Source organism: Cebidichthys violaceus, unplaced genomic scaffold (assembly GCF_023349555.1).
Source record: "Cebidichthys violaceus isolate CVI_PGR_0920_01 unplaced genomic scaffold, fCebVio1.0.p SCAF_9, whole genome shotgun sequence".
NCBI classification, from domain to species: domain Eukaryota; kingdom Metazoa; phylum Chordata; class Actinopteri; order Perciformes; family Stichaeidae; genus Cebidichthys; species Cebidichthys violaceus.
The window spans coordinates 1,446,427-1,470,679 of NW_027176975.1; the positions used below are offsets into that span (position 1 = coordinate 1,446,427).

Genomic DNA, 24,253 nt, shown 5'->3' on the forward strand with positions numbered 1-24,253 from the left:
GCTGCTGCCCGATATTCAGATTTCAGATCGAGACTTCTCTTTAACTCGGACTCGATAACGAACAGACCTGACCAAGGAAAAGGTAAAGAACAAGGTTTTATCTCTCTGTCAGGGTTCTTTCCATATTGTTGTCAGACACTCATAACAACATGTTAAATGAAGGTAACGTAGTTAATTGACTATTAATCACGATCATGATTTTGGCGACTTTAATTGACGTGATCGACTTGCGATACTTACATTTAAAATGCTCAAAGAAAACTCTCCTTCACGTCAAATGAAGTTCTTCCTAAACTAACAGCCGGCCACCAGGGGGCGATCAACATGTTTTGTCTTTCACTTTTGGGGAGCTGTCATGCAGCCTGTGAAGAACTTTACTCAATGTTGAAGCTACAGTCCAAAGTACAAAAGTAATATACTGTATATTAGTCTTTTACGTTGTTGTATAACGGGCAAAATGAAAATGCACTGAAACCCGGTGAAGAAGAACCTTGTTTTAAGTTCTATTCTGATGCAAAGATTTGTACACTAGACATTATTTAACATTATAACAACATTATTTAAATGTCAAAGTGCAATATTCATATTTTGTCGCTAACATCAATGAATGATCAAGAATAATCTCCATATTTATCAAAATAATCCTGGTTATCATTGTGGCCATTTGCAGCTCAATTTAAAAAAAGGTTGTCCCCATTAGTCACTTAGACACATGAATAGAAAATATAATATGGAAAATAGGGCCCAGGTTGAAAAATACTAAAGTTCCCCTTTAAGAAATGTCTCATCAAAGCAATCTATGCAAAAGCATAAAACCGTAGCATCACCAGCTGTGACTTCACTTCCAAAAACACACTAAACTCACCTGTCAATCCTTTTGTTCATGTAGTGATGACGTTGCTTTATTTATGTCTGTATACTTGAAAAAGTTTGGAACGAATGTTGAATATCTGATCGCATAACTTTACAGACAAAGTTATGCACATTGTCAGCGTAAGGTTTTATAATTTGGAGACTTGTTTTGCAGAATTTAAAATCTTACATCTTCACATCAATAATAAACAGCAAATTGTCCGACGTGTCCGTATTAGCTCTTATACTTTAAACAGGTTATATATTAGCATGCTAACTTTAGATAGCTCGTTAGTGAGATACACAATCACACCTGACCGCTACTTATACGAGTCAGTATTTAGAACTAGCAATGAAAACTATTTATTAGAAGGCTTTTTTGTGGTGCAATATCTGTTTTAATTTAGTGATGTATCAAACTCCTATTAAATAAAACCCGTTATAACTAAGCTGAGGCTAAGATTGAGTTTACAAACAGGTGGTGCAACTGGAGTTTTCCTTCTTTTTACTGGTTACTTAACGTTTGGCTTTGGGCGTCTATTTCATGTTCATGTGTGTGTTTCTTTTTGTTTAGTTTACTCACAGTCAGGAGAAAGTTTTTTTGTGATGGCGACATAAAAAGATTTTCTTGAGATTAAAAAATTATTATTTAAATGAAAAGAATGTATATTTAATTCTTCCCGATATAGAGAACTCAGTATTTGTTGTTTTTCTTATTTTCTGATCTTAATCTCCATTAAAAACATTTTCTCTTGAACACAGAATAATAATTACAATTTACATGCATGGCATCTCTGGGCTTCCGTAGCTTTTATTTTATACAATATGTGATGTAACTGATGTTTTACTGACATTTTAACATTAATTAAATATTTTTAATTGGAGAAATTCCAGCATTTTCTGCTCTAAACTTCCTGTAAGGTTTCATAATTTCACTAATGAAGTTTTTGTTCTGTTTGTTATTGGTGCTGTAAAGTAGATCTTTAATGTTTTGGTGCTAAAGGTGGTTTTCACTTTGTCACTTTGTCATTTTGTGTCCCCAAACTGAATTTAACCAAAAAGAAGGACACGAAAAGTTAACTTCTGACTTACAAACTAACGTGTGTATACTGAGTACACAGTGTGTGTACTTGTACAACCTGTAACCACACACACCTGCAGAGCTGTATATATGTTATCAACCTTCATACCACATTAATAAAGCTTGCTTGAATGTGAACAGTGTTCATGTATTTATGTACATTTTCAGTGTGTTCACAAAGTAGATTTAGTGTTAAATGACTTTTTACTGTACTACATCTCAGAGGTACATATTGTACTTTGTACTGTACTACGTCACAGCGGTAAACTGCGCACCTTTTATTGCAGCTGACCGGAAGAAGCCCCCCCCTTCCCCCTCCTCTTTCCTTTTGTCTCGTCTCACCTGCGGAGATTCTCAGGAACACACAACAGGTATATCAGACTCTATCCGACGTTTCTTTCCATCTTGTGTATCATGTGTTTGGACTTTGTATCACTTATGAAATATTAGAAGTAAAAAGCTCGGCGCTTCACAGCCTGCTGTGGGTTTTAATGCTCTTTATCACCTTTTGTTGTAAGTGAAAGTAAAACAAGTCCGAACGGGCGCGTGCGGTGAAGGACGCCGCGTGTCCACTTCGTTATTATTATGTATTTATATGTGATTATGTAAGTATATATAGAATAAAGTCACGCTCTGGTTCACGCTCCAACTTATTTTACAGTTTAATGAATGCGTCAATGAGAGCATGAACCTGTAACTGACGACCAGCAGAGAGCGCCACTGAGCGGTCATCATAGATTAAGATACAACTTTATTAATCCAAGACAGCAGAATAAACATTCGGTCAGATTATATCTCACTTCAGTTTTTTGTTGGTTCTATAGTTAACTTATTTAATATAGTTTCTTTTGTTTATTATTCTGTGGAATAATCTTAATTTATCATAATAAATCATTTCAATGTGCTCCACCTGTACCAGCTGTAACATTAAAGTGATGAACACATTAATGCATCGGTAATTATAATACAATAATATAATATGTATTACTCTGCATAATGAGCATTTTTAGTTTTTGTATTTTAAATCATATTTTTGATGCTATTTGACTTTTTCTTAAGTAAGATATTGAACTCATGACGTGTCATTTTAAGGATATAAGTTAATATGTCATCATGAGTTAATATGTCATCATGAGTTAATATGTCATCATGAGTTAATATGTCATCATGAGTTAATATTTCATCATGAGTTAATATCTCATCATGAGTTAATATGTCATCATGAGTTAATATCTCATCATGAGTTAATATCTCATGAGTTGATATCTCATCATGAGTTAATATCTCAACATGAGTTAATATTTCATCATGAGTTAATATTTCATCATGAGTTAATATCTCATCATGAGTTGATATCTCATCATGAGTTAATATCTCAACATGAGTTGATATCTCATCATGAGTTAATATCTCATCATGAGTTAATATCTCATCATGAGTTAATATCTCATCATGAGTTGATATCTCATGAGTTGATATCTCATCATGAGTTAATATCTCAACATGAGTTAATATCTCATGAGTTGATATCTCATCATGAGTTAATATCTCAACATGAGTTAATATCTCATCATAAGTTAATATCTCATCATAAGTTAATGTCATCATGAGTTAATATCTCATCATAAGTTAATGTCATCATGAGTTAATATCTCATCATGAGTTAATATCTCATAATGAGTTAATATCTCAACATGGCTGACTGACTTAAATTCAGGTCCAGATTAAAATCATAACTCAATAATATTATTAACGCATTTTCTGAAGCAGATTTAAATGTTTGAAATGTTTAAAAGCAAATCTCATCAAGTTTGGAGAAGTACTGATCAAGCTGTTCATACGATGTTAAAGTTACTGTGAGGAGCTTGTATCTGGTCCTGAACCAGTCTCAGTGTAGTCCTGGTCCTCTATATGAACCAGTCTCAGTGTAGTCCTGGTCCTCTATATGAACCAGTCTCAGTGTAGTCCCGGTCCTCTATCAGACCTCCATCAGTACAGAGACCATCAGAGAGAAGATGGTCTGTTTCTATAGAGTTGTTCTTAATGATGTCATCGGAGCCACCGGGTTGGATTCTAGTGAAACCAGATGAACTCGCGCAGGTTCACCAGAACCTCCTTCAGCTCAGACTCCAGCAGAGACCGGTCCACCGTGGACAGACCCAGATCCTCCAGCAGAGACCTGATCCACCAGAACTAGGACTGAGAGGGTCAGACTGTCAGACCCTGCTGCAGTAGAATGAGAGGTTTTCTAAAGGGACTCTGGTGCTCAGAGACACTACAGCTTTAGTCCACAGGGACCAACAGAACCAACAGAACCAACAGAACCAACAGAACCAACACATTAAAGTTCCTTGTCGTAACTTAAAGTACGTTATGTGACATCAGAGTGAAGCACATGAAGCATTTCTCTTCTTTATCGTTCTCCTAAACTTTTCATTTCTGTTGTCAGAGCTCCAGGATGTGTCATGTGACGGACAGACAGTGTGGTGCCTTCACTGTCCTGGTTTTCCACGCCGTTGTCTTCCTCGTCCTGATACACTCGTGTAGCGGTGAATGACACACATCACTAACACTAACACTCCATGTTAACATGTGAAGTGTTAAACAAACCTGTTTGTGTTTCAGGTCAGTCTGAACCCATCGGTCCATCTCAGCCAATCGTGGCAATGGTGGGTGATGACACCGTTTTGCCGTGTCAGCTGGTCCCCGTCATGAACGCCTTCGTCATGACGGTGGAGTGGGCGAGGCAAGACCTGGACCCCCCGTTTGTCCTGCTGTGGCGTGACGGCATGGTGCTGGCGAGTATGAAACACCCGTCGTACAGAGGACGGACGTCTCTGTCCACCGACCGGCTGGAGGACGGAGACGTTTCACTGAAACTCTCCTCGGTGAGGATATCTGACGAGGGAAGATACAGATGCTTCATCCCAGGACTGCAGAAGTATTCTACTGTTCAGCTGGTTGTCGGTAAGTCGGCACATTTTGCCTTTTTAGTTAGAAGTGAGAAGTGCAACAAAGTGGAATTTCTTAAATTTATAATTAATGTTTTCCTGGAAAATGATCATTTAAAAAGTTAATGAAGGATTTTATATGTTTGACGAGACATGAGGAGAGAACTGAAGAAGAGCAGTGATTTTTAAAACCTTTCATTTCTTCGTCACAATTGTGCAAAATTTTGAAAATGTTTCAGTCAGAAGGCTAAAAAAGTAGCATATTTAGCTCCTGAGTACTTAAAAACATAGGAATAGACACCAAGATCATTCAAATCGGGGAAGAAAACAAATTTCAGGAGGCCCAATTGGCGGCCATCTTGGAAAATAGCCGCCATCTTGGATCTTTGAATGGCCAAGCGAGCATTTGACCAGATACCTCTGGAGAACAACTCCACCAAATGTCATGCTTGTATCATAATTTGCACGATTATTCTACTAACTATAAAGCCTCTCGTCCTTTAGGCGCCGTCTCCTCGCCTCAAGTCCTGATGAACGAAACCAGCAACGGCAACGTGTTGCTGCGGTGCGACGCTAAAGGCTGGTACCCAGAGCCTGAGGTGGTCTGGCTGGACGCAGAGGGAGACCACGTCCCCGCTGGACCTGCAGAGACACTCAGAGGTCCCGATGGCCTCTACGCTGTCAGCAGCAGTCTGACCGTGGAGAAGAGACGCGGCAACTTCACCTGCAGAGTCCAGCAGAAGACCACCAGCCAGACCAGAGAGACACACGTCCAGGTTGCAGGTAGATACAGTTAAGGCTACAGGTCTCTATCGCTCTCATTCACACATTACATTTACTTTAAAATGAACACTTACAAATCCAAATTTACTAGATTATGAGTCAATAGATTTGGTCAACACACGTCTCCCCCTCGTTTCCTCTCGGTTTCATCGTTGTCCGTTCTCACACTCGTAGCTGAATCCTCTGTCGTACTGGAGAGCGTTTATGCGTTTGTTCCTTTACAGTTTCTTGGTGAACTTCAGAATAAAATAAGCATTGATAAGAAAAGAAAAGTCGTCCGTTTTGTGTCCATCGTCCTCCTCAAAGCTGCAAACCGGGACTTCTAAACGTAGGTCTGATAACGCCACTGGACACGCCGCTCGCTAATCGCTCCAACAGCAGCTCCTCAAGTTGTCAGTAGTAGAATTATAAAATGTAGAATTTAACTGAACAACAGCTGCTAGGTTCTAAAACTCCGGAGTAGTGGCAACTCTAGGCTTAAATTTAGCAAAAGATATGCGTTTTAAAACAAAAGCGTAGTAGTGTGCACGTACCCTCGGAGAGTATTGTCTATGTCAGGCGTAGGCCTGTTGGGAGATATTGCGTTCGATCATGTGTGTGTGTGTGTGTGTGTGTGTGTGTGTGTGTGTGTGTGTGTGTGTGTGTCCGCGGCATACTGCTGGACCCATCAGCCTAATCCTTGTTTCTATTATCTTTGCCGCCATCCTGACTGTAAGACAAATTCACACAAAACCAGGCCTTTAAAGTAACGAGAGAAATGACCCAGTATCAAGTAGTATTGAAACTCCTCTGTCAAATGATACTTTTTGTGACCAGATCTCCAAAGAAAGTACAATTTGCATGTTTTTCCCTGCAGCCAATCACTGCAAGCGTTTGTAAATCAAGACCACACGACAACGTTTATGTTCAACATGCTGTTTGTTCCAATATTCTCCACAGTGCCAGAGGGCGTACAAACAGAATGAACTGTTAAGAAGCAAAAAACAACAACAAGTGTAACCAAGTGGGTTGAGATCTGGTGGAGATCTGCACTCCGCTGAGGGCATCGTTCTAGTCTGAACATGTTCTTTGTTTCATTTCAGATCATTCCTCTATGGTCAGTCCACATGTTCTTATTGGCGCTATCATTGGCTGTGCTGCGTTGCTGTTTATTCCTGCAGTTCTCTTTGTTGTGTGGAAACGACAACAAAAGAAACGCAGTAAGTCACAAATTGATTTCACTTCTTTCTAAATGTTCAACTGCAGCCTTTGACTGATTTGAGTTTTAATCCCGTCGGCTTTCTTCTAAAGTAAAGTATTATAGTGGACGTCTACACATTCATCTTCTGCTTTCTACTTTGGAATAAGTTTATATATCTGTAATTCTTTTATTAACACCAGCCGGTGTTTTTAAGTTGTGTCATTTGTCCATTTGTTACGAGCTTCATCAGTCTCTCTTCTCACAGAAACCAAGAGGAGGAGCCCCGAGGATGGAGCTGAGCAGACAGAAGAAGAGAAGGAGGTCACATCTAACAGGGACAACACAGGAGTTCAAGACGGAGAACATGTTTCACTTTTGGCAGGAAGAGAAGAAGAGAACAATGAGATTGAAAGGATTCAAAGTGAAACAAACCGAGATCAGCTTGTGACGAAACCAGACGGGGACAACCCAGAAGAAGAGACCGAAATTAAGTCTATCAATGAAGAAGAAGTACGTCTGATTCCAGCAGAAGGAGAAACGCACCAAATGCAGGACATGAAAAATAAAGGTGAAGGAGATCAGACAATGAAACTTCCCCTGGTGCTGGTGGAAGACGGACAAAAGGAGCAGCAGCTAAATGTCCATGCAGCTCTGGAGGTACGGAGAGAAGAAGAGACAAACCAAGCGCCAATGAACAATGTGGATAAGGAAGAAGCAAAGAAGAAGAACAAGAAGGAGCGGGAGGAAAAGGTAGATTCTGGACAGACAGGAAAGAAGAAGCTTCTGGAGAACCGGAAAGAACGAAAGCAACAGGAGCTAGAAAGACGAAGGCGGCAGACAGGGATGCAACATGAGGACGCAAAAGTAGAAGATCAGGAGGGAAAGCAGAGTAACATCACTAGAACGAAAGACGGGAAACAAAAGGAACAATTGAGGGAGACAAAGAAAGAGAATGAAGAGAATAAAAAGACGCCTGAATCAGAGCTCAAAACACAGGAAATAGTTGCCATCAAAGATCAGGAGGGAAACCAGAGTGAAATTACTAGAACAACAGAAAGGAATGCAGAGAACCAAAAGGAGACATTGAAGGAGACAGAGGAAGTGAAGGACGACAATGTCAAGGAGTCAGAGGAGCAAGAAAATATACAGATAGATGAAGAGAAGATAGATCTCCAAACAAAGGAAGAGGGCACCATCAAACATGAAGCAGAACACAAGGATGAGAAAGGAAACCAGAGTAACTTTAACACAATGACAGAAAGCCAAAAGATGCAAATCAATGACGAATCGAAGGAGAGTGAGATGGAGAGGGGTGAGAGAGAGACTCCATCAGTCAGTAGGGAGGTTACAGCAAGGCCAGACCAGAAAGTGCATCAAGAAATAACAGGGAGACAAAACCTGGAAGAGAATAAGCTAAAGCCAGATAAATCTCAGAGAAGTCAGGAGGAAACCAAAGAGCAGCCAGAGAAATCCATGAGGGGGGTGAAGGTGGAACGAGTGAAAGTAGAGAAAGAAATCAGAGAGCAGCCGGAACTCTTAAAGCTCCACGCAGTGAAGGCACTTCAGCATCAAGAAGCATCGCAGGCGGAGCCGATGGAGATCGACAGTAGTCCTCAAACTCAAAGAAAAGTGAACCATAAACAGCGTGAACAAGAGAAAGAGCTCCATGTAAACCCGCAACAGACTGCCATGAAGAGGCGACGGCAGGAAGATCGCGGAGCGAAGACATAGAAGACTATCAAGAAGCTAAAAGAGCGTCCGGGAAAACGAGAGCTAAAAGAGCTACTGAGGGAACAAGAGCTACCGAGGGAACGAGAGCTAAAAGAGCTACTGAGGGAACGAGAGCTAAAAGAGCTACTGAGGGAACGAGAGCTACTGGGGGAACAAGAGCTACTGGGGGAACGAGAGCTACTGGGGGAACAAGAGCTAATAGAGCTACTTGGGGAACAAGAGCTACTGGGGGAACAAGAGCTAATAGAGCTACTGGGGGAACAAGAGCTAAAAGAGCTACTGGGGGAACAAGAGCTACTGGGGGAACAAGAGCTACTGGGGGAACGAGAGCTACTGGGGGAACAAGAGCTACTGGGGGAACAAGAGCTAATAGAGCTACTTGGGGAACAAGAGCTACTGGGGGAACAAGAGCTAATAGAGCTACTGGGGGAACAAGAGCTAAAAGAGCTACTGGGGGAACAAGAGCTACTGGGGGAACAAGAGCTAATAGAGCTACTGGGGGAACAAGAGCTAAAAGAGCTACTGAGGGAACAAGAGCTAAAAGAGCTACTGAGGGAACAAGATCTAAAAGAGCTACTGAGGGAACAAGATCTAAAAGAGCTACTGGGGGAACAAGAGCTAAAAGAGCTACTGGGAGAACGAAATGGGGATCCGATGGAGTTCAAAGAAGGTACAAAGATGGATCAAGAAGTGAGAAACGAACCTCAAGTCTATGATTGGAATTCACAACAAGATCAAGCACCTATGGGTCTGGAAGACAACAGAGAGGAGCCAATGGAGTTATAGTGAAAAAAAAGATGGCATTAGACAACTTAAAAAAGGAGGAGGAGGACGACTCAAAAGTTCAAAGTTCAGTTCAATTTATTGTCGTCATATACATATATATGAAATTTAACTTCTGGATTTAACCCATCCCTAGCTTATTGGGAGCAGTGGGCTGCTGAGAAGCGCCCGGGAAGCAGTTAGGGGTTCAGTGTCTTGCTCAGGGACACTCTGGCACAGGACATGTAGCCGCCAAGGATCGAACCACTGACCCTTCCATTTGACGGACAATCCTCTCTACCCGTTGAACCACGGCTGCCCCATCAGGGGGCGACTCCCCTGATGGTCATTAGAGAGAAGAGCTTCTCCTCTCTGGGAGCCGACACCACGCTGCTGGAGACCCAGGACGTATTGCTGGACCCGCTGGAGGGAAGGGAGGCAACGGGAGAACCGGAACCAGGACTGAGAGGGGCCGACTGTCAGACCCTGCTGCAGTAGAATGAGAGGTTTTCTAAAGAGACTCTGGTGCTCAGAAACACTACCAATTTAGTCCACAGGGGGGCGACAGAACCAACACTAAATATAAGTTACTTGTAGTAACTTTAATATCTGAGTGATATAACACACAAACTTTCATACATGGAGCAACGTCATGCGGCAGCAACTGTTTTGTTATAAATTAATGCAACTGTAAATTAAGACTTTCTGTAATCTGCAGAAGTCTGTTGCTAAGAACTTCACTCTGCTTGTCTTCACTACAACAAAACCCAACGTCTCTCCATCAGACTCAAAGAATCCTGGTTTGAATAAAGCAGAAAACTGAGAAGACGTCAACAGTCAGAGGACGAGTTCCCGATACAGGGCAGGTACCAGTCCTCCCGTCTTTACACTTTGTCTTTAATTGTTTACACACTAATATGACACATAAAGCCCAATTATTGTGCATATGTTGCACTGATTTGTTGTAGAGAAAATAAAGGTTTTGCTTCAACAGATATCTTTGTGTTTCTGCACACATTTCTGTCAACGTGAGCAACAGTCCTGCAGGATATTTGAGGTGTTTTGGCTCTTTGGGTGTGTGTTCTTCAGTGAACTGGTGTTTTAAAGTAAACCTCCTGCATGGAGTCTGTTTGAAACAGTGTGAGAAGGTTCCACTAGATGGCCCCGCTGAGGTCCAACTGGGCTGGTGAGCGTTAAACCAGTCTGGACCACAGCAGAAGTCCACAGTCTGTTATTATGGAAACATGTATTTATAGACCGGTCTCTGCTCCTGACAGAACCGACACTTATGGAAGTGAACGTGTGACGTTAAAGGTCTGGTTCTGGAGGACGAACGAGGCCCTCTGAGTCCGAGTCTGACGTTTAGATATAAAATACAGGCAGATTAATACAAAACATCATAAACAGTGACTGTAATGAGGATTACAAGAACTTTTCTCTGCAGTACAATGAACCCAGAGTTCTCCAAAGAGTTCTGAAATGAGCTATAAGAGCAAATAAGCTACGTTTGAATGTGTTAAGACGTTTAAGAGTGTACATTACAGTCAACTGTTGTATATTTTTATATCATTCTTATCGTTTTTATTGTCATTCAACACACTAAAACATATACATAGTGGTTCAAGATAAAGATGTAGTTGATAACTTTGAGCAATGAAATAAAGCGTCATGATTAATCTGTGTTTCTACCATAAAGCAGGGGACGCTTTAGGGGCGGGGCTACACAGTGATTGACAGGTCTCTACCAGAGACGTATACGGCGTCTCTACGTCGCTCCTCCTCAGTCCAGATGTGGTCACTTCCTGTTCACTGGTTGCCGGTAGACCGCTGTCTGTTCCCCGTGTGAAACGAGAAGTCAATGTCGATTCATTTGTCACGTAACTCGCCTACTTCCGCACTTCCGTATTTATTTTTTGATCTTTTCCTCAATCTAACTTAAGTAGTTTAGTTTCCTAAACCTAACGGAGTAGTTTCCTGTGAAGACGGGGGTTTATTTTGAAAAGACTGTATTCCTGTAACGAGCAGAAATTGACACGTGTTGATGATTTTAGTAGGAAAACGCACAAAAAATTACAAGTAAATGTTCTGTAATATATCATAAGAACCGCTGCATGAGGAAGTAGTCCCAATTAGAATACATACCGCATGCAGTAGTACATACTTTGTAAGGGCAGCTTACTGTACTAAAAGTAAAAAAAAAAAAAAAAAAAGTATGCAATTTGGAGCTTATTTATTTGTAGTCTTAGAGATTTAAATCCTCAGTAGGAACCAATGGGCGTTAGAGTGCTGATGATTCAGCGTCTTACTTCAGGAGAGGTGACCTGCTGTCCTGATGACGGTGACTTTGTCCCGCCAGGTGACGGTGAATCCGCAGCAGAAGGTCCCGGAGTCCAACTTCAACAACAACGTAGTCCGCTGTGACGTCCAGTACACCGGCACCGCCGCCCACGTCTCCGGATGCACCACCACATCGTGGGTTCATTCATTATTACTAATATCTGAGGCTCATTGCACCTTTTTTCTATTTTTGCAAAGTGTTGATAATTGACAGGTGTTTGTTTCTACCTGGGATCTTTCATCTGTCCATCTATAACGATCAATACTTCTCTCAATGCTTTTTCTTTTGTTCTTTCTTTCTTGCAGCCACTGAGATGAATTCTGCAACATGAGCTGGAGAACCAAGACCAACGGAGTGAACGCTGCAGAAGAATGAAGCTTAAAGTTGTGTGTGAGCAGGTTAAAGAACAAAGAGTGATCACTGTGAGACTCGCAGAACACCTGAAGAAGATCATTTTAGTCAAAACTAAGCCTCAAGTCAGAAGGAGCATAAACTGACTTTAGCTTTTTTTGAATTACGGACAGGTATCGATGTCTGTGAGACGAGATGCAAAGTCAATGTTGCACCAGTTATTTGTAAATCTATCTCTATGTTTGTGTGTAAAGTACTTTCTATGATCTAAGTAGCTACTAACTCCTTTTAGATGAGTGATTTGAAGTTTAAAACTCTTTATTTTGACCCTTTTTCTCCATGTTTTTTGTGTCTAAGTGACTAACGGGGACGACGATGTTTGAAATTGGTCCGATATTGATACAATGTAACATCTCGTCTCCTAAAAGGGCTTGTTGTTGCCACTGATGGGCTCAGATTGTTGGTATTAGTGTCTGACAGCATAATGGAAACGATCCCTCTAGAGACGGAGCAGAAGCAGAAGTCTCGTTCTGTTGTCGGAAGTTGCAAACGTGAGTGAGTTTTGTTGCGTATAGTACAGAATGCGTAGCTGTTGTCTATAAAAGATGTTCACTGTCATCGCTGAATGTTTCTACGATGTGGATGAGGTCTTTGAATTCGATGGCGGCCCCGTATTTATTCATTTGAGCCAGAATATACGGATGAAAATTCTCCGTCAAACTCAAGAGCTCTGGAGGCTGGAGGTTGTTTCTGTGGCTGCTGTGACCTCATGCACCACAGAGGAAGAACGCTGCAGACATCTGGACCTGCTGCTGCCCGATATTCAGATTTCAGATCGAGACTTCTCTTTAACTCGGACTCGATAACGAACAGACCTGACCAAGGAAAAGGTAAAGAACAAGGTTTTATCTCTCTGTCAGGGTTCTTTCCATATTGTTGTCAGACACTCATAACAACATGTTAAATGAAGGTAACGTAGTTAATTGACTATTAATCACGATCATGATTTTGGCGACTTTAATTGACGTGATCGACTTGCGATACTTACATTTAAAATGCTCAAAGAAAACTCTCCTTCACGTCAAATGAAGTTCTTCCTAAACTAACAGCCGGCCACCAGGGGGCGATCAACATGTTTTGTCTTTCACTTTTGGGGAGCTGTCATGCAGCCTGTGAAGAACTTTGCTCAATGTTGAAGCTACAGTCCAAAGTACAAAAGTAATATACTGTATATTAGTCTTTTACGTTGTTGTATAACGGGCAAAATGAAAATGCACTGAAACCCGGTGAAGAAGAACCTTGTTTTAAGTTCTATTCTGATGCAAAGATTTGTACACTAGACATTATTTAACATTATAACAACATTATTTAAATGTCAAAGTGCAATATTAATATTTTGTCGCTAACATCAATGAATGATCAAGAATAATCTCCATATTTATCAAAATAATCCTGGTTATCATTGTGGCCATTTGCAGCTCAATTTAAAAAAAGGTTGTCCCCATTAGTCACTTAGACACATGAATAGAAAATATAATATGGAAAATAGGGCCCAGGTTGAAAAATACCAAAGTTCCCCTTTAAGAAATGTCTCATCAAAAGCAATCTATGCAAAAGCATAAAACCGTAGCATCACCAGCTGTGACTTCACTTCCAAAAACACACTAAACTCACCTGTCAATCCTTTTGTTCATGTAGTGATGTCGTTGCTTTATTTATGTCTGTATACTTGAAAAAGTTTGGAACGAATGTTGAATATCTGATCGCATAACTTTACAGACAAAGTTATGCACATTGTCAGCGTAAGGTTTTATAATTTGGAGACTTGTTTTGCAGAATTTAAAATCTTACATCTTCACATCAATAATAAACAGCAAATTGTCCGACGTGTCCATATTAGCTCTTATACTTTAAACAGGTTATATATTAGCATGCTAACTTTAGATAGCTCGTTAGTGAGATACACAATCACACCTGACCGCTACTTATACGAGTCAGTATTTAGAACTAGCAATGAAAACTATTTATTAGAAGGCTTTTTTGTGGTGCAATATCTGTTTTAATTTAGTGATGTATCAAACTCCTATTAAATAAAACCCGTTATAACTAAGCTGAGGCTAAGATTGAGTTTACAAACAGGTGGTGCAACTGGAGTTTTCCTTCTTTTTACTGGTTACTTAACGTTTGGCTTTGGGCGTCTATTTCATGTTCATGTGTGTGTTTCTTTTTGTTTAGTTTACTCACAGTCAGGAGAAAGATTTTTTGTGATGGCGACATAAAAAGATTTTCTTGAGATTAAAAAATTATTATTTAAATTAAAAGAATATGTATTTAATTGTTCCCGATATAGAGAACTCAGTATTTGTTGTTTTTCTTATTTTCTAATCTTAATCTCCATTAAAAACATTTTCTCTTGAACACAGAATAATAATTACAATTTACATGCATGGCATCTCTGGGCTTCCGTAGCTTTTATTTTATACAATATGTGATGTAACTGATGTTTTACTGACATGTTAACATTAATTTAATATTTTTAATTGGAGAAATTCCAGCATTTTCTGCTCTAAACTTCCTGTAAGGTTTCATAATTTCACTAATGAAGTTTTTGTTCTGTTTGTTATTGGTGCTGTAAAGTAGATCTTTCATGTTTTGGTGCTAAAGGTGGTTTTCACTTTGTCACTTTGTCATTTTGTGTCCCCAAACTGAATTTAACCAAAAAGAAGGACACGAAAAGTTAACTTCTGACTTACAAACTAACGTGTGTATACTGAGTACACAGTGTGTGTACTTGTACAACCTGTAACCACACACACCTGCAGAGCTGTATATATGTTATCAACCTTCATACCACATTAATAAAGCTTGCTTGAACGTGAACAGTGTTCATGTATTTATGTACATTTTCAGTGTGTTCACAAAGTAGATTTAGTGTTAAATGACTTTTTACTGTACTACATCTCAGAGGTACATATTGTACTTTGTACTCTGTACTACATCTCAGAGGTACATATTGTACTTTGTACTGTACTACGTCACAGCGGTAAACTGCGCACCTTTTATTGCAGCTGACCGGAAGAAGCCCCCCCCTTCCCCCTCCTCTTTCCTTTTGTCTCGTCTCACCTGCGGAGATTCTCAGGAACACACAACAGGTATATCAGACTCTATCCGACGTTTCTTTCCATCTTGTGTATCATGTGTTTGGACTTTGTATCACTTATGAAATATTAGAAGTAAAAAGCTCGGCGCTTCACAGCCTGCTGTGGGTTTTAATGCTCTTTATCACCTTTTGTTGTAAGTGAAAGTAAAACAAGTCCGAACGGGCGCGTGCGGTGAAGGACGCCGCGTGTCCACTTCGTTATTATTATGTATTTATATGTGATTATGTAAGTATATATAGAATAAAGTCACGCTCTGGTTCACGCTCCAACTTATTTTACAGTTTAATGAATGCGTCAATGAGAGCATGAACCTGTAACTGACGACCAGCAGAGAGCGCCACTGAGCTGTCATCATAGATTAAGATACAACTTTATTAATCCAAGACAGCAGAATAAACATTCGGTCAGATTATATCTCACTTCAGTTTTTTGTTGGTTCTATAGTTAACTTATTTAATATAGTTTCTTTTGTTTATTATTCTGTGGAATAATCTTAATTTATCATAATAAATCATTTCAATGTGCTCCACCTGTACCAGCTGTAACATTAAAGTGATGAACACATTAATGCATCGGTAATTATAATACAATAATATAATATGTATTACTCTGCATAATGAGCACTTTTAGTTTTTGTATTTTAAATTATATTTTTGATGCTATTTGACTTTTTCTTAAGTAAGATATTGAACTCATGGCGTGTCATTTTAAGGAGTATTTCTACACAACTGCTATATGTCTAAAAATACTCAAATATAATAGTAATCATTGCAGCCGTTTACTAGTGTACTCCAACAGTCCTGCAGTACATCTTCTCTGCATGAAGATACAGTTTGTGTAGAAACTGTTGGTTGATCAAAGAAAAGGTTTATCTCATAATGAGTTAATATCTCATCATGAGTTAATATCTCATCATGAGTTAATATGTCATCATGAGTTAATATCTCATCATGAGTTAATATGTCATCATGAGTTAATATCTCATCATGAGTTAATATCTCAACATGAGTTAATATCACATCATGAGTTAATATCTCATCATGAGTTAATATGTCATCATGAGTTAATATCTCAACATGAGTTAATATGTCATCATGAGTTAATATCTCAACATGAGTTAATATGTCATAATTAGTTAATATCTCAACATGAGTTAATATGTCATAATTAGTTAATATCTCAACATGAGTTAATATCTCATCATGAGTTAATATCTCAACATGAGTTAATATCTCATCATGAGTTCATATCTCAACATGAGTTAATATCTCATCATGAGTTAATATGTCATAATTAGTTAATATCTCATCATGAGTTAATATGTCATCATGAGTTAATATCTCATCATGAGTTAATATGTCATCATGAGTTAATATCTCAACATGAGTTAATATGTCATAATTAGTTAATATCTCAACATGAGTTAATATCTCATCATTAGTTAATATCTCATAATTAGTTAATATCTCAACATGAGTTAATATCTCATCATGAGTTCATATCTCAACATGAGTTAATATCTCATCATGAGTTAATATGTCATAATTAGTTAATATCTCAACATGAGTTAATATCTCATCATGAGTTAATATCTCAACATGAGTTAACATCTCATCATGAGTTCATATCTCATCATGAGTTCATATCTCATCATGAGTTAATATCTCATCATGAGTTAACATCTCATCATGAGTTCATATCTCAACATGGCTGATTGACTTAAATTCAGGTCCAGATTAAAATCATAACTCAATAATATTATTAACGCGTTTTCTGAAGCAGATTTAAATGTTTGAAATGTTTAAAAGCAAATCTCATCAAGTTTGGAGAAGTACTGATCAAGCTGTTAATACGATGTTAAAGTTACTGTGAGGAGCTTGTATCTGGTCCTGAACCAGTCTCAGTGTAGTCCTGGTCCTCTATATGAACCAGTCTCAGTGTAGTCCTGGTCCTCTATCAGACCTCCATCAGTACAGAGACCATCAGAGAGAAGATGGTCTGTTTCTATAGAGTTATTCTTAATGATGTCATCGGAGCCACCGGGTCGGATTCTGGTGAAACCAGATGAACTCATGCAGGTTCACCAGAATCTCCTTCAGCTCAGACTCCAGCAGAGACCGGTCCACCGTGGACAGACCCAGATCCTCCAGCAGAGACCTGGTCCACCGTGGACAGACCCAGATCCTCCAGCAGATACCTGGTCCACCGTGGACAGACCCAGATCCGGAGCTCTAGAGGGAGGAGGAGAGCTCAGCTCCCGGCAGCAGCAGCGTCTCCTCCTCCTCATCCTCCTCCTCCTCCTCCTCCTCCATGAGCAGAGCTTCTCCTCTCTGCTGGAGACCCAGGACGTATTGCTGGACCCGCTGGAGGGAAGGGAGGCATGGAAGAACCAGAACCAGGACTGAGAGGGTCAGACTGTCAGACCCTGCTGCAGTAGAATGAGAGGTTTTCTAAAGGGACTCTGGTGCTCAGAGACACTACAGCTTTAGTCCACAGGGACCAACAGAACCAACAGAACCAACAGAACCAACACATTAAAGTTCCTTGTCGTAACTTAAAGTACGTTATGTGACATCAGAGTGAAGCACATGAAGCATTTCTCTTCTTTATCGTTCTCCTAAACTTTTCATTTCTGTTGTCAGAGCTCCAGGATGTGTCATGTGACGGACAGACAGTGTGGTGCCTTCACTGTCCTGGTTTTCCACGCCGTTGTCTTCCTCGTCCTGATACACTCGTGTAGCGGTGAATGACACACATCACTAATACTAACACTCCATGTTAACATGTGAAGTGTTAAACAAACCTGTTTGTGTTTCAGGTCAGTCTGAACCCATCGGTCCATCTCAGCCAATCGTGGCAATGGTGGGTGATGACACCGTTTTGCCGTGTCAGCTGGTCCCCGTCATGAACGCCTTCGTCATGACGGTGGAGTGGGCGAGGCAAGACCTGGACCCCCGGTTTGTCCTGCTGTGGCGTGACGGCGTAGAGCTGGCGAGTAAGAAACACCCGTCGTACAGAGGACGGACGTCTCTGTCCACCAACCGGCTGGAGGACGGAGACGTTTCACTGAAACTCTCCTCGGTGAGGATATCTGACGAGGGAAGATACAGATGCTTCATCCCAGGACTGCAGAAGTCTCCCACTGTTCAGCTGGTTGTCGGTAAGTCGGCACATTTTGCCTTTTTAGTTAGAAGTGAGAAATGCAACAAAGTGGAATTTCTTAAATTTATAATTAATGTTTTCCTGGAAAATGATCATTTAAAAAGTTAATGAAGGATTTTATATGTTTGACGAGACATGAGGAGAGAACTGAAGAAGAGCAGTGATTTTTAAAACCTTTCATTTCTTCGTCACAATTGTGCAACATTTTGAAAATGTTTCAGTCAGAAGGCTAAACAAGTAGCATATTTAGCTCCTGAGTACTTAAAAACATAGGAATAGACACCAAGATCATTCAAATCGGGGAAAGAAAACAAATTTCAGGAGGCCCAATTGGTGGCCATCTTGGAAAATAGCCGCCATCTTGGATCTTTGAATGGCCATGCGAGCATTTGACCAGATACCTCTGGAGAACAACTCCACCAAATGTCATGCTTGTATCATAATTTGCACGATTATTCTACTAACTATAAAGCCTCTCGTCCTTTAGGCGCCGTCTCCTCGCCTCAAGTCCTGATGAACGAAATCAGCAACGGCAACGTGTTGCTGCGGTGCGACGCTAAAGGCTGGTACCCAGAGCCTGAGGTGGTCTGGCTGGACGCAGAGGGAGACCACGTCCCCGCTGGACCTGCAGAGACACTCAGAGGTCCCGATGGCCTCTACGCTGTCAGCAGCAGTCTGACCGTGGAGAAGAGACGCGGCAACTTCACCTGCAGAGTCCAGCAGAAGACCACCAACCAGACCAGAGAGACACACGTCCAGGTTGCAGGTAGATACAGTTAAGGCTACAGGTCTCTATCGCTCTCATTCACACATTACATTTACTTTAAAATGAACACTTACAAATCCAAATTTACTAGATTATGAGTCAATAGATTTGGTCAACACACGTCTCCCCCTCGTTTCCTCTCGGTTTCATCGTTGTCCGTTCTCACACTCGTAGCTGAATCCTCTGTCGTACTGGAGAGCATTTATGCGTTTGTTCCTTTACAGTTTCTTGGTGAACTTCAGAATAAAATAAGCATTGATAAGAAAAGAAAAGTCGTCCGTTTTGTGTCCATCGTCCTCCTCAAAGCTGCAAACCGGGACTTCTAAACGTAGGTCTGATAACGCCACTGGACACGCCGCTCGCTAATCGCTTCAACAGCAGCTCCTCAAGTTGTCAGTAGTAGAATTATAAAATGTAGAATTTAACTGAACAACAGCTGCTAGGTTCTAAAACTCCGGAGTAGTGGCAACTCTAGGCTTAAATTTAGCAAAAGATATGCGTTTTAAAACAAAAGCGTAGTAGTGTGCACGTACCCTCGGAGAGTATTATCTATGTCAGGCGTAGGCCTGTTGGGAGATATTGCGTTCGATCATGTATGTGTGTGTGTGTGTGTGTGTGTGTGTGTGTGTGTGTGTGTGTGTGTGTGTGTGTGTGTGTGTGTGTGTGTGTGTCTGTCCGCGGCATACTGCTGGACCCATCAGCCTAATCCTTGTTTCTATTATCTTTGCCGCCATCCTGACTGTAAGACAAATTCACACAAAACCAGGCCTTTAAAGTAACGAGAGAAATGACCCAGTATCAAGTAGTATTGAAACTCCTCTGTCAAATGATACTTTTTGTGGCCAGATCTCCAAAGAAAGTACAATTTGCATGTTGTTTCCTGCAGCCAATCACTGCAAGCGTTTGTAAATCAAGACCACACGACAACGTTTATGTTCAACATGCTGTTTGTTCCAATATTCTCCACAGTGCCAGAGGGCGTACAAACAGAATGAACTGTTAAGAAGCAAAAAACAACAACAAGTGTAACCAAGTGGGTTGAGATCTGGTGGAGATCTGCACTCCGCTGAGGGCATCGTTCTAGTCTGAACATGTTCTTTGTTTCATTTCAGATCATTCCTCTATGGTCAGTCCACATGTTCTTATTGGCGCTATCATTGGCTGTGCTGCGTTGCTGTTTATTCCTGCAGTTCTCTTTGTTGTGTGGAAACGACAACAAAAGAAACACAGTAAGTCACAAATTGATTTCACTTCTTTCTAAATGTTCAACTGCAGCCTTTGACTGATTTGAGTTTTAATCCCGTCGGCTTTCTTCTAAAGTAAAGTATTATAGTGGACGTCTACACATTCATCTTCTGCTTTCTACTTTGGAATAAGTTTATATATCTGTAATTCTTTTATTAACACCAGCCGGTGTTTCTAAGTTGTGTCATTTGTCCGTTCGTTACGAGCTTCATCAGTCTCTCTTCTCACAGAAACCAAGAGGAGGAGCCCCGAGGATGGAGCTGAGCAGACAGAAGAAGAGAAGGAGGTCACATCTAACAGGGACAACACAGGAGTTCAAGACGGAGAACATGTTTCACTTTTGGCAGGAAGAGAAGAAGAGAACAATGAGATTGAAAGGATTCAAAGTGAAACAAACCGAGATCAGCTTGTGACGAAACCAGACGGGGACAACCCAGAAGAAGAGACCGAAATTAAGTCTATCAGTGAAGAAGAAGTACGTCTGATTCCAGCAGAAGGAGAAACGCACCAAATGCAGGACATGAAAAATAAAGGTGAAGGAGATCAGACAATGAAACTTCCCCTGGTGCTGGTGGAAGACGGACAAAAGGAGCAGCAGCTAAATGTCCATGCAGCTCTGGAGGTACGGAGAGAAGAAGAGACAAACCAAGCGCCAATGAACAATGTGGATAAGGAAGAAGCAAAGAAGAAGAACAAGAAGGAGCGGGAGGAAAAGGTAGATTCTGGACAGACAGGAAAGAAGAAGCTTCTGGAGAACCGGAAAGAACGAAAGCAACAGGAGCTAGAAAGACGAAGGCAGCAGACAGGGATGCAACATGAGGACGCAAAAGTAGAAGATCAGGAGGGAAAGCAGAGTAACATCACTAGAACGAAAGACGGGAAACAAAAGGAACAATTGAGGGAGACAAAGAAAGAGAATGAAGAGAATAAAAAGACGCTTCAATCAAAGCTCAAAACACCGGAAATAGTTGCCATCAAAGATCAGGAGGGAAACCAGAGTGAAATTACTAGAACAACAGAAAGGAATGCAGAGAACCAAAAGGAGACATTGAAGGAGACAGAGGAAGTGAAGGACGACAATGTCAAGGAGTCAGAGGAGCAAGAAAATATACAGATAGATGAAGAGAAGATAGATCTCACAGAAACCAAGAGGAGGAGCCCCGAGGATGGAGCTGAGCAGACAGAAGAAGTGAAGGAGGTCACATCTAACCGGGACGACACAGGAGTTCAAGACGGAGAACATGTTTCACTTTTGGCAGGAAGAGAAGAAGAGAACAATGAGATTGAAAGGATTCAAAGTGAAACAAACCGAGATCAGCTTGTGACGAAACCAGACGGGGACAACCCAGAAGAAGAGACCAAAATTAAGTCTATCAGCGAAGAAAAAGTACGTCTGATAGATGAAGAGAAGATAGATCTCCAAACAAAGGAAGAGGGCACCATCAAACATGAAGCAGAACACAAGGATGAGAAAGGAAACCAGAGTAACTTTAACACAATGACAGAAAGCCAAAAGATGCAAATCAATGAGGAATCGAAGGAGAGTGAGATGGAGAGGGGTGAGAGAGAGACTCCATCAGTCAGTAGGGAGGTTACAGCAAGGCCAGACCAGAAAGTGCATCAAGAAATAACAGGGAGACAAAACCTGGAAGAGAATAAGCTAAAGCCAGAGAAATCTCAGAGAAGTCAGGAGGAAACCAAAGAGCAGCTAGAGAAATCCATGAGGGGGGTGAAGGTGGAACGAGTGAAAGTAGAGAAAGAAATCAGAGAGCAGCCGGAACTCTCAAAGCCCCACGCAGTGAAGGCACTTCAGCATCAAGAACCATCGCAGGCGGAGCCGATGGAGATCGACAGTAGTCCTCAAACTCAAAGAAAAGTGAACCATAAACAGCATGAACAAGAGAAAGAGCTCCACGCAGTGAAGGCACTTCAGCATCAAGAAGCATCGCAGGCGGAGCTGATGGAGATCGACAGTAGTCCTCAAACTCAAAGAAAAGTGAAACAAAAACAGCGTGAACAAGAGAAAGAGCTCCATGTAAACCCGCAACAGACTGCCATGAAGAGGCAACGGCGGGAAGATCGCGGAGCGAAGACACGGAAGACTATCAAGAAGCTAAAAGAGCGTCTGGGAAAACGAGAGCTAAAAGAGCTACTGAGGGAACGAGAGCTAAAAGAGCTACTGAGGGAACGAGAGCTAAAAGAGCTACTGAGGGAACAAGAGCTAAAAGAGCTACTGAGGGAACAAGAGCTACTGAGGGAACGAGAGCTAAAAGAGCTACTGAGGGAACAAGAGCTAAAAGAGCTACTGAGGGAACGAAATGGGGATCCGATGGAGTTCAAAGAAGGTACAAAGATGGATCAAGAAGTGAGAAACGAACCTCAAGTCTATGATTGGAATTCACAACAAGATCAAGCACCTATGGGTCTGGAAGACAACCGAGAGAAGCCAATGGAGTTATAGAGAAAAAAAAGATGGCATTAGACAACTAAAAAAAGGAGGAGGAGGACGACTCAAAAGTTCAAAGTTCAGTTCATTGTCGTCATATACATATATATGAAATTTAATTTCTGCATTTAACCCATCCCTAGCTTATTGGGAGCAGTGGGCTGCTGAGAAGCGCCCGGGAAGCAGTTAGGGGTTCAGTGTCTTGCTCAGGGACACTTTGGCACAGGACATGTAGCAGCCAAGGATCGAACCACTGACCCTTGCATTTGACGGACAATCCTCTCTACCCGTTGAACCACGGCTGCCCCATCAGGGGGCGACTCCCCTGATGGTCATTAGAGAGAAGAGCTTCTCCTCTCTGGGAGCCGACACCACGCTGCTGGAGACCCAGGACGTATTGCTGGACCCGCTGGAGGGAAGGGAGGCAACGGGAGAACCGGAACCAGGACTGAGAGGGGCCGACTGTCAGACCCTGCTGCAGTAGAATGAGAGGTTTTCTAAAGAGACTCTGGTGCTCAGAAACACTACCGCTTTAGTCCACAGGGGGGCGACAGAACCAACACTAAATATAAGTTACTTGTAGTAACTTTAATATCTGAGTGATATAACACACAAACTTTCATACATGGAGCAACGTCATGCGGCAGCAACTGTTTCGTTATAAATTAATGCAACTGTAAATTAAGACTTTCTGTAATCTGCAGAAGTCTGTTGCTAAGAACTTCACTCTGCTTGTCTTCACTACAACAAAACCCAACGTCTCTCCATCAGACTCAAAGAATCCTGGTTTGAATAAAGCAGAAAACTGAGAAGACGTCAACAGTCAGAGGACGAGTTCCCGATACAGGGCGGGTACCAGTCCTCCCGTCTTTACACTTTGTCTTTAATTGTTTACACACTAATATGACACATAAAGCCCAATTATTGTGCATATGTTGCACTGATTTGTTGTAGAGAAAATAAAGGTTTTGCTTCAACAGATATCTTTGTGTTTCTGCACACATTTCTGTCAACGTGAGCAACAGTCCTGCAGGATATTTGAGGTGTTTTGGCTCTTTGGGTGTGTGTTCTTCAGTGAACTGGTGTTTTAAAGTAAACCTCCTGCATGGAGTCTTTTTGAAACAGTGTGAGAAGGTTCCACTAGATGGCCCCGCTGAGGTCCAACTGGGCTGGTGAGCGTTAAACCAGTCTGGACCACAGCAGAAGTCCACAGTCTGTTATTATGGAAACATGTATTTATAGACCGGTCTCTGCTCCTGACAGAACCGACACTTATGGAAGTGAACGTGTGACGTTAAAGGTCTGGTTCTGGAGGACGAACGAGGCCCTCTGAGTCCGAGTCTGACGTTTAGATATAAAATACAGGCAGATTAATACAAAACATCATAAACAGTGACTGTAATGAGGATTACAAGAACTTTTCTCTGCAGTACAATGAACCCAG

The 24,253-nt window shown here is 41.2% G+C and overlaps 2 protein-coding genes and 1 long non-coding RNA gene across 3 annotated transcripts; all 3 read left to right on the forward strand.

The window, feature by feature from the left end:
- Positions 1-2,256: 2,256 nt before the first annotated feature.
- Positions 2,257-8,873, forward strand: LOC137867214 (golgin subfamily A member 6-like protein 22). Its single transcript, XM_068703696.1, has 6 exons — positions 2,257-2,304; positions 4,383-4,482; positions 4,559-4,900; positions 5,389-5,667; positions 6,750-6,866; positions 7,113-8,873. The coding sequence occupies exons 2-6, from the start codon at positions 4,392-4,394 to the stop codon at positions 8,576-8,578; spliced, it is 2,295 nt and encodes a 764-aa protein (XP_068559797.1). The 5' UTR covers positions 2,257-2,304; positions 4,383-4,391; the 3' UTR covers positions 8,579-8,873.
- Positions 8,874-8,934: 61 nt separating this feature from the next.
- LOC137867215 (uncharacterized) lies at positions 8,935-14,863 on the forward strand. The gene is made up of 3 exons (XR_011102162.1): positions 8,935-10,206; positions 11,697-11,812; positions 11,984-14,863. It is a non-coding gene; the product is annotated as an uncharacterized lncRNA (long non-coding RNA).
- A 268-nt stretch (positions 14,864-15,131) lies between these two features.
- LOC137866733 (golgin subfamily A member 6-like protein 25) lies at positions 15,132-23,790 on the forward strand. The gene is made up of 6 exons (XM_068702807.1): positions 15,132-15,181; positions 17,833-17,932; positions 18,009-18,350; positions 18,840-19,118; positions 20,231-20,347; positions 20,594-23,790. Exons 2-6 carry the CDS (start codon positions 17,842-17,844, stop codon positions 22,822-22,824), a joined length of 3,060 nt encoding a protein of 1,019 aa, XP_068558908.1. The 5' UTR covers positions 15,132-15,181; positions 17,833-17,841; the 3' UTR covers positions 22,825-23,790.
- The last annotated feature ends 463 nt before the right edge of the window (positions 23,791-24,253 follow it).

Coding starts and splice junctions, on each gene's coding strand:
- LOC137866733 (XM_068702807.1), top strand. CDS start 17,842: ATGTGTCATGTGACGGACAGACAGTGTGGTGCCTTCACTGTCCTGGTT. Junction 18,351..18,839: donor CACTGTTCAGCTGGTTGTCG/GTAAGTCGGCAC, acceptor CTCGTCCTTTAG/GCGCCGTCTCCTCGCCTCAA. Junction 19,119..20,230: donor GACACACGTCCAGGTTGCAG/GTAGATACAGTT, acceptor GTTTCATTTCAG/ATCATTCCTCTATGGTCAGT.
- LOC137867214 (XM_068703696.1), top strand. CDS start 4,392: ATGTGTCATGTGACGGACAGACAGTGTGGTGCCTTCACTGTCCTGGTT. Junction 4,483..4,558: donor CCTGATACACTCGTGTAGCG/GTGAATGACACA, acceptor TTTGTGTTTCAG/GTCAGTCTGAACCCATCGGT. Junction 4,901..5,388: donor TACTGTTCAGCTGGTTGTCG/GTAAGTCGGCAC, acceptor CTCGTCCTTTAG/GCGCCGTCTCCTCGCCTCAA.